The sequence below is a fragment of the Nelusetta ayraudi genome, unplaced genomic scaffold, assembly GCF_046127955.1.
Source record: "Nelusetta ayraudi isolate G7.1 ecotype Tasmania unplaced genomic scaffold, CSIRO-AGI_Nayr_v1 ptg000022l, whole genome shotgun sequence".
Classification (NCBI taxonomy): domain Eukaryota; kingdom Metazoa; phylum Chordata; class Actinopteri; order Tetraodontiformes; family Monacanthidae; genus Nelusetta; species Nelusetta ayraudi.
The window spans coordinates 829,952-839,919 of NW_027466072.1; the positions used below are offsets into that span (position 1 = coordinate 829,952).

At 44.1% G+C, this 9,968-nt stretch overlaps 1 protein-coding gene across 4 annotated transcripts; it reads right to left on the minus strand.

The window, feature by feature from the left end:
* Nucleotides 1-467: 467 nt before the first annotated feature.
* On the minus strand, nt 468-9,877 carry cyld3 (cylindromatosis (turban tumor syndrome) 3). 4 transcript variants are annotated; one of them, XM_076027970.1, is made up of 18 exons: nt 9,739-9,877; nt 9,583-9,649; nt 9,313-9,499; nt 8,917-9,034; nt 8,508-8,665; nt 7,530-8,048; nt 6,972-7,080; nt 6,283-6,752; nt 5,457-5,622; nt 4,758-4,899; nt 4,516-4,638; nt 3,681-3,772; nt 3,421-3,484; nt 2,863-3,064; nt 2,037-2,145; nt 1,810-1,928; nt 1,125-1,332; nt 468-1,010 (listed from the first exon to the last, which is right to left on the minus strand). In XM_076027970.1, exons 3-18 carry the CDS (start codon nt 9,475-9,477, stop codon nt 826-828), a joined length of 2,949 nt encoding a protein of 982 aa, XP_075884085.1. In that variant the 5' UTR covers nt 9,478-9,499; nt 9,583-9,649; nt 9,739-9,877; the 3' UTR covers nt 468-825. The 4 variants fall into 4 exon arrangements, with proteins under 4 accessions (XP_075884085.1, XP_075884084.1, XP_075884086.1 ...); XM_076027969.1 differs by having other exon boundaries at nt 9,613-9,877; XM_076027971.1 differs by having other exon boundaries at nt 6,283-6,758; nt 6,981-7,080; nt 9,583-9,877.
* Nucleotides 9,878-9,968: the final 91 nt, after the last annotated feature.

Below are 9,968 nucleotides of genomic sequence, written 5' to 3' on the forward strand. Positions count from 1 at the left end.
TTTTTTTTCCTAGCGTGAGAGCGCTGGTAGGCTGTGTTCCCCCAGCAGATGGCGCCTTAGACAACCGCCTAAATCGCCTATACACTATTCCAAGAGCCAGCCCTCATCTAGAGAGTGGGTGGTAAAAGTTGTTGCAACTCCACAAAGAAGACATGCAGCAAAATTAGTCAATATTTTAAATTGTGGTGCAAGAGTTAGTTCTAAGTTTTTCAAGACGTTTTTATGCTGCACTGTGCTAGTGCTGTTCTTCAAATCCTAATCTATCCAAATATACTGACTCTGGGCCACTTTAATAAGGTCTTTGTGTCACTTCATGTCGCAGATCACGTATGTCTCATGTCAGACAACATTAGCATTGTTTTAATTCATGAAAACAGCTATTGCCCCCAAAGTCATCTTGTCGAGATATTAATGTAGTAAGATGCACTTCACAGTATTTGTTAACTCCTTGCAGATAAAATGAAATTAAGTGTCAAAAGCATTTATTATCAAAGAACCGTTATATACAGTACAAATTCTGTGCAATACATATTCTGTGTGGGAACACTTTACAATAATATTCAGGAAATGTGTATTGCATGCTCATTGTGAGCCTTATCAGTAGGCTGGCTTAACAGATGCATAGACAAGTTTACACTTTAAACTGGAATAGTTTGTTCATCAGGCTAAAATCAAAGTGGTGCAGTGCTATGGACAATGTGTTCATTTAACCGGTCGTTAAAAGCTGCTGTTATGAATACAGCCGTGTTGGATTTCGACTGCATCGGAATCATTCAACAACATGTTGTAGGCTCAGCTGTTTAAGCGAATGTAATGTTTTCTACATCACTTGTACAGACTAAGCTCAGGGCTGTGGTACAGACACATGTAGGAGTCACAGAGCAAGCGGCGGGCCGGTTCCTGCAAAGATGACGCGTCCAGTCTGCTCAGCTCCTCCTCCGAGAGGCTGAGGTAGCGCCCCACCTCGGGGCAGGCTTTCACCTGGGGGATGTTGAAGCCGTTTTCTCCTCCTGGGTGAGTGCACAGAAGAAAAAGGTGCTGCAGTAACTGTGCTTGTTTATGACTGTGCAGGAACTGCGTTTGTATATTTTTTGATCCTATACTAAAATGTGACGATCTTTTACCTTCTCGATCAGCCATGCTGTCAAAGAACAGCCAGTCTGTGACAAGAGGCCCGTGTTTGACAAAGCTCACGTAGTGGCTGGTCTCAATGCAGGTCACCGCAAATATCGACATTGTCTGGCGGGCGCAGTGCAGGGATCCAGTCCACGGTTCCACCGGGCCAGCGATCTTCAGGGGACGGTGGGACATTCGCTTCCTGTGACTGTGGACCTGATAACAAAGAGGAACAAGAACAGATAAAAAAAAAAAGCCAACAAATTATTGTGTGTATATATCTGTACATATGTATAGTGTATACATATATATATGTATATAATTATCTACATTATTATCTGTGTTAGGAATGAAATGCTTCCGCACTCATTGCACCATCGATAATTTCACAAACTTTACCACTCATCCCTCCCTTGGCACTGGCACGATCCCACACTTTTGCTCTTACACTGAATTTGTCACTGAGCTGAGTGCAAAGCATGATGAGTTTTCTACGTGCAATCTTAAAAATAGTTAACAATTCTTCCACTGTGCTTCGCTGCAGCCGACACTAAATCAAAGGTATTAAAGACGTTGGAGAAGTTGATGCTACCAGCTTCTTATATCATAATAGAGGACGTAAGTTACAAAGTGCTCAATAACTTTATTTAAAACATCATCTAAAAAAAAAAAAAAAAAATCTTCAATATGTACCTGTGTGTTGCAGGTCTGACAGTACTGCTTGAGGTGACCTGGTGTGATGTCCACGTCTTCATAACACTGAACACACTCCCACAGAGCTGCAGCCTGGCAGATGCTACACTGTCTCAAAGCTGGGAAAGACAAATTTCATGTTTAAACATCATCCAGTGTTTCATGCAAACAATGAGGGCCTAAACACAATTGCCGACGTTCTAGATTCTCTTGGAAGCGGTTCTTACTGTCATCCAGCAGGTCTGTGATGTCCAGGCTGAGTGTGGGCAAGATTGCATCAAACATTTTGAAGTCTTTCCCAAATCGAGGCATGAGCAGCAGGAGGCATGAGGGAGCCTGGTTGGGTCATAAACACATTCATTTAGGATGACACAGTCGTCATTTTGTGGGTTTGCTTGCTCCAAAAACGACCAAAGGGCTAAAACGTAAAAGTCAAAGTGCTAAATATATATATATGGATGGACAGTATATTTGTTAGCTGCTCCCCCGCCTACCCCGTTTTTTTGAGTTGGTCACATTATGTACGTCACCTCGCTGTTCTAGGGGGTCGTGACAATATTTTAGTTCAAGAAAGTCACTCATGTTTCTCATTTGCTAATAATAAGCCTGCATTCACATAAAGAGCGAGTACACTTGACAGCACAGCTGCTATAAGGATAATAAGTCTCTGTATTATACAGGTACTACCCGAAAAATTAGAATATCAAGTAGAAGTTGTTTTATTTTGGCAATTTAACACAAAAGATGAAAGCAACACATTGTATTGAGCCATTCCACGCAAATTGACATCTCAAGCAGTTCCTTGTTGTAACTTTGCTGATGAAGATTTTCAGCTTATTAAAACCACAAACCCACAAACTCAGAAATTTTTTTATTTTTTTTTAGCTGCAAGACCTGATCAGCAAAATCCAAAGAAATGAAAACTTGAAATATATTGATTTGCATATTATTCCTTTATATAATAAGTCACATTCACCTTTTAAGTTGAATTGCAGAAATACAACAGTCTCTTCAGGATATTCTAGTTTTCTGGGTAGTACCTGTACTTCTTACCTCAACCAGTTTGAGACCGGCGTGGAGGAATGAAGACTCAAGCAGTGCCTGGACGCTGGCGACCCTCATTTTGGCTGAGGGGGAGGCGAGCGGGATTGGGGAGAATGCAGGTGAGAGGGGGGGCGGTGACGTGGGAGAGGAGGGGAGGGGGGGTGGGAAGAGCTGGTAGAGGTGGCAAGCCTGTGGCTGGTGAGTCATCGATCTGACAGGAGAAGGAAGAGAAGACGGAATGAAAGGCGAGGTGGTCCAGGACTGATTTTAGATTTTAATGTTATTTTTATCAGACAATTATCTCTCTCTATACTATAGTTTAGCACATCGCATGCTTCCTATTACTCTAGTTCCCTTGTCAGGCAGCTGCAAATGTGAATTTCTCATGGAAATCAATAAAGTATCTATATATATATATATAACAAGGACAACACTAAAAATAGGAACAACAGAAAACACAGCCATCATAAAAGAGAGGATAATTGTCAGTCTGCTTCGAACAGACAGACAGACAGACAGACAGACAAGCAGACAAGCAGACAAGCAGACAGACAGCGCTGGAGTCACCTGATCTGCAGGAGAGGCTCAACTCGGAGCAGCTGGAAAAGCTTGTTGAGGAACTCCTCTGGATCTGAAGGACAAAGCGACAGCGGCATGGCAACATTCCTCAGACTGATGGTGAAAGATGTTTGTGCACCCTGGAGCGGCTCCAGCACAATTCTAAAAGCACGCTGACACAGTTGTCACACACACACACACACACACACACACACACACACACACACACACACACAGACAGACAGACAGACAGACAGAAGCATACAAACCCTTTTCCTGGTTGGTGAAACCAGTGTCACTGCTGGCAGCCTCCAGCAGGCGTCTCAGAGCCATGGTCTTACTCGCGCACACGTAGCCGTACCTGGGGAAGCCACCCACAGTTTTTACCCATGATTAGCGCGAATTGGGATGCAAAGAGAAGGGTGAGCGCTGCAATGTAACGTGTAATCACTTGATGTTGCTGTTTCTTCTCAAAATCTCCAAATGTTACACACTGAACCTTTAATTGGTTGCGTGTTTGTCACACCACGATCAAAGGGTGCGGCTCAACAGTAAAATTGGGCGCAATTACCGGGGATAAGTGCTTGCTTGCTTCTACACAAATATATTTATTAGACAGTAAATTAGGTGTTTATTGTGTTTATTCTTTCTTGTTGTTGTTTGCTGTCAAGAATGGTTGTTATATTTTTCGCTTTGATTACTCGTAAAAAAAAAAAAATTGCGTCTCCTCCTCCGTCCAATCATGGCGCGCCATTTCCACTTCAAGTGAAGTGGTCACATGACCACGTACGTTACATCCGCTGACGTGTGAATGCGAGAAAAGTCTTTCTATGACACTATTGCGATTTACCTCTACATGGATACATGGATGTGAAAAACCACCTCATGAGAGCATCAAAACCTTGTAGCCATATTGGAGAGGTTTGTCCAAGTTTAGCCGTTTCCATTACCAGTTTTTTATGACCATATTTAGGTGTTGCGCAATTCTGGGGGTCATGGAAACGCACGCAGCTACTGGTCCGACCTGTTCAGGAAGACTCTTTCATGTACACATCCTGTGTTAATCCCTTATCCTGGTTTTGCACAGCGTCCCCACGGACTCACCGTCGCAGTGGGTTGACAATCTCACAACGCAGGAGCTCCTGAGCATGACTGGAGGTTTGCTCCGTGTCACGATCGATTGGCCAGAAAAGCACCCAGTCTGCTGAACTGCAGCAGGAAAACAGACTGTAGGGGTGGGGTGGGGGGGTGAAGAGCCAAAGTGACAAAATCCACCATTAAGTGGAAGAACTTTAAGTTTAGGAAAACTTCACCGTGCTGCACACACGTCAAGTGAGCGTCTTCACCTGAACAGCGTGGCGTCTAGGTAGCAGGAGTTCAGATGACCCTGGATGCCTCTTTTCCAGCCATGGTAGAGCTCCCTGGCCTCCTCGCCATCCACAGGAGGGCTGTGCTCCTCCACTCGCTCACTGCCCCAGTCTGCAAAGGCTGCAAACAACAGGAGGGGGCGTGCAAAATAAAGGTCAAGGAAAAGAAGCTTTATCGTTCTTATGCATGAAGTTGTACAACAACAGAGGGAGAAACCCATGTGAACACATGTAAACTCCACAACAGAGAGATTCTTGATGGCTGGCAGGGAATTGGAACCTAGGACCGCCTTACTGCGAGATAGTAGTAGTGATCATAGTAGTAGTAGAAGTAGTAGTAGTAGTAGCCCTGAGTGTTACACATAGGACTGCTTGGCGAAAGAAATTCTGAATATTAAAAAAAAAACAAAAAAAAACCCAGGATCTTAAAGGTATTTTAGTGACCGTTAGTGGCAATCAATTGTTTTAGTTTTTTTTTTTACTTTTTGAAATAATATGAGACCCCCTTAAAATTTTGCTTTAAGCTTTCAGGGGTTTTCATGGGTTGATTACGGGGGTTCTACCCCAACAATCCTCTGTATTTTGTACACTGGTAGCGCGAATCATTGTTTCGCCGTGAAAACAGCATCAAACCCATCAACATATTGACAGCTACTGCGACAGAAACCTGCAACCTACCAACAGAGTTGCATCGCTCTACTTGGTTGAGTGGCATCTCGGGAGCAGGGAACCTGGAGTCCCGTCTGCAGTTGCGCAGCTTCACAAACAGCCCTTTGTTGGCCGGGCAGCGGAAGTGACGTTCACCCAGGTAACTGCCGTCCGTTCCTGCGGATATTTCCTGGTCCTGCCACACACAGTTTGCATAATATTCCATGACTCTGTGCAGCTTCTGAACAAATGACTGGGTGAAAAGCCTGCAGTTTTACCAATGTTTCAAACTTAACAGTCATTGACATACAGAGAACAGCAAAAAAAAAAACAAAAAAAAACGAAAGCAAAACATTTCAGTTACTTTACAGGTAAGAAAAACATAATCATATCTAAAGAAATCAAAACTGTATATTTTGGATTTGTTTATCAAAAATTTTAACCACAGGAGAGAATTGTCACTCTTTTAATTCTGTTAATTCAGGCATTGGCAAACTATGGCCTGGGGGCCATACACGGCCCATTAAGCTTTTTAATCAGGCCCTCCAAACTTGCAGAAATGATATTAATAGTAAGTAAGTCGTAAAATAGCTCTGTATCATCCAAGTCATTTAGAAAATAAAACAAAACAAAACACCATGGTCACACTTGTTCACTTTCAATGGACATTAAAGAAATGTTTTCTACAGATCTCATGATATATTTTTTCCTCCAATGAGGCGGCTCACCAAAACACTCCATCCATCCATCTGCTGCTGCTGCTCCCCCCCCCCCCCAATTCTGTCACATTTCATCACCCATAGTGGCCCACCGGTCAAAAAGTTTGCCCACCCCTGGTTTCATTTCTTCTACTTACCAACTCAATTCCTGCAACTTGCTCCGAAATGCCGCCGATGCTTCCTATCCACTGAATAACCCCAAAGAGTGGTGGGTCGTTGACTTCGACCATGGAGCCCACTTCCAGCTCGCCCTCCAGTCCTGTCTCGTCGTTCTCCTCCGGAGCCTTGCACTCATCCGGCGACCTGAGTGGCGAAGGGGGGTCCTCCCTGTCGTTGGTCGGTTGCTGCAGCTGTTCACTCAGGGACGGCGAGGTTGGGCTGCGTGGTTTGGGAGGAGGTAGAGGAGGCAAGGGCTTCTGGGTGGGCTTGGGTGGTGGCAGCGGAGGGGCTTGCAGTGCCTGTTTACTGGGTGGCATCAGGGCTATCTTGGGAGCTGAGAGGAGCGGCGACGTGGGGCTTGGTTTGGAGGCGGGAGGTGGCACAGGCTTCAGGATGGATTTGGGAAATTGGTGAAGGACATTGTGATGAGGACTGTTTGATTTTGAATCTGGGGGAAAAAAGCGCAGTTTCAAAGTGCATACGAGACAAAGTTAATATATTTATACAGGTTTGAGGTGTTATTGCACAGAACTATTAAACATCATATGTCATATTCATATGCATATGTCATATGAATGAATGGATTTTCAAGGATTTTCAAGTGCTAGGGTGTGTAAGGGTGCAAGATTTCAAGACCCTGGCATCTGTTGGCTCGCTGTTGATCTACCTGCTGGGTAGACTTTGGATACTGGCACAAGCTGCCCGTACTGAGGGGAAGGAATGTGGCAGAGTTTTTCTCCCTTGTAAAATCCATCCCAGTTACCAAGAGGAGTGTCCTGTGAGACGGTTGGACAGCATTAGAGGATTCTGATGACTTTATTGTATAATACTGTGTACACCACCAGTCAAAAGTTTGAACACAACTTCTCATGCAATTTTTTTTTTTTTAATCTTTTGAACTTTCTACACTGCAGATAGATACTGAAGACAGCAAATATATGAGCAAGATATATGGAATTATGCAGCAAAGAAAAAGTGCGTTCAATAACTAAATATGTTTTTTATGAAAGGTGTTTTACTTATTTTACATTTTTATTGTTTATATAATTCCATGTGTGTTCATACGTAGTTGTGATGCCTTCAGTGACAAACTGCAATGTCCATAGTGACGAGAATGAAAGAAAAGACATTCAATTCATAGGCTGTGTCGTACTAGTGTAGTGTCGTGCAGTACTGCAATATGTCAAACTAAAGTAATTGTTCAAGATGCCGGAAGCATACTGACCAGCAGCACTCCAACATACGTGGACGAAGAAGCTCGTCCTGGTAAGGGACCACAGAATTGCACCTCCCCTCGACAGACACCGTCCTCCAGGGCAAAACACACCCGCTGGCCAAAGTCGAAAGGTGGAGGAGATGCGGAGGCCCGGTGGTGGGCCTGGTTCTGAACTGGCGCCACCTCTGCGGTTCGAGGGAGGATGCTCACAGAGTGCGGCAGAGGAGGACTGCCAGTATGACGCTGGCGGAAACTAATGTGACGACTGGTGGGCTGCTGCTGCTGCTGCTGCTGCTGCTGTTCTGGATGATTGTTGTTGGTGTTATGGTGCCCATTGATGGGATGATTGTGGCTCCGGCGATGGTCGTTCTCACGGACGTATTCTTGTGCGTCGGGGCCACTGCTGCGAGACCAGTAGCGCAGCCTGATGTGGCTGACTGGGAGGAAGAGGGCACAGCCTTCAGGGCAGCTGAAGACCCGATGGCCCTTGTAGGTCCCGTTGCTTCTGCCCTTTCCAACCGCTGAACCCTACGGAGGAGATGGAGGATAAGACAAAATCCAGAATTATACATTTTGGTTGTTTTTTTTTTTTGGAGCAATTTAGAAAGTTGGAGTTTGCATGTTCTCCCTGTGTCTGTGTTGGTTCTCCAGCTTCCTCCCACACTCCAAAAACATGCGTGTGAGGTGAATTGGAAACTGTAAATTGTCCGTAGGTGTGCATGTGATTGTGAATGTTTGTTTGTCTCTATGTGGCCCTGTGATGAACTGGCCACTTGTCCAGGGTGTCACCCTGCCTTCACCCTATGACAGCTCCAGCAGACCCCCCGTGACCCTGAGCTCGGGAAGAAGACGGTATTGAAAATGGATGGATGGGTGAATTTAGAAAGTATTCCTGTTTGTGTTGATAAATGGTCTGTTGAAAGTCACATTTTGGAGCTAGAAATAATAATAATAAAAAAAGGCAGAGGGCCCCAGATTCAAGTTTACCTTGAGTTCTACTCCAAAAAGCACTGCATTGCTTCCTCTGGTTAGCGGTCCAACATATCTAAGCTCCGCTTCGGCCAGCTCATCTGGTTTCCCCAACTGGACCCACAGCGGCGTGTCCAGAGGCAATTCTGCCAAGTGCAGCAGCCTGTCAGGACGCTCTTTAAAATGACAAAATGAAAGAAGAAAAAACATCACCACAGGGGAAGGAGATGATTTACAGCACAACATAACTCATAAACATACAGACTATTTTAGTACCAGCAATTGGTGCAGTAAAATTCAGGTGACATACACAAACTTCATCAACTCCTGACAAATAGCCTTGAAGGGTTCTTCTTTCCAATTACATCTGTGCAGAAATGACTACAATATAATGATATTTAAATCACAAAAGCAAAAGCATAATTACTTAAAAGTCTTATACGGAGGTCTGGATCGGATACAGGCTCCAGCAGTCTGCTGAGTTCAGCTGAGACTTCAAACAGGACCTTCTTCTCCAGCTTTAGCATGACATCTTTGTCCAACACCTGCAGGAGGACACAAGAGGAAAGGGAAAAGCCAAAAGCATGTGAGAGAATATACAGAAATAAATACAGAAAATCAATTCTAAATAGTACAAAAATATTGTAGTTTCTTTTGTTTATGGTGTATTTTCGAATTGACAATGATTATTATTATTATTATTATTTTTTTAAATTATTATTATTATTTTTTTTAATATTCACCAACTATTCTATTGATATTCATGCTGCGCCAGAGGTATAGTTGCCATCCGGTCATGTAAAAGTGCACGTTGTGCATGTACCTTGACCCAGGAGAAGTCCCCTCTATTTTTATCTTGCTCTTGACAGAGGAACCCTCGCTGTAGCCGAATGGTACCGTCCAGCTGGTCTTGGACCTTTAGGTCCGTCGTAAGCACGAACATTTTGGGGGCTTGGCGCTTCCGGTTAAACTCGTGGGCGCCTGACATATTTTGCAAGTCGTGTGTGTCGCTGAATCACAAAATAAAAAACAACAACAACAACATAAATACAACAACAACACAAAATAGTACCTGCGAAATAAATATACGTACTTGTTTGAGGAACGAGATTTGTTAGTATACCTGTGGTGCCGACAGGTGACGACATTTATGTCCGAATCTTCAAAGTTCAGGAAGACGTTAAAAGCTCGTCAAGTACACACACTACATATCCGCCAAATTGTCAAGTCACGCATAACTCACGTTTACCTTGTGTAGTGATAAAGTGAGGCCGTCTGTTCAACGTGTATCGTCTTCCTTAACTTGAAACGCGAACATTTCCCGTCTCATTTAAAACAACGTTTCAATAACAAACTGTGCTGTGAAGCAGGAAGCCGCGGGAGTGGCAGCCCAACGGGCCAATCGTAAGACAGACAAGTTTAGCCGGAAATGCTTTAGCCAATCACAGTTGTGTGTAGGCGTTCTCTGGACGAGTGGAA

Coding starts and splice junctions, on each gene's coding strand:
- cyld3 (XM_076027970.1), bottom strand. CDS start 9,477: ATGTCAGGCGCCCACGAGTTTAACCGGAAGCGCCAAGCCCCCAAAATG. Junction 8,049..8,507: donor TTTTTGGAGTAGAACTCAAG/GTAAACTTGAAT, acceptor TCTCCTCCGTAG/GGTTCAGCGGTTGGAAAGGG. Junction 5,623..6,282: donor AAGTTGCAGGAATTGAGTTG/GTAAGTAGAAGA, acceptor TGTGTGTGGCAG/GACCAGGAAATATCCGCAGG.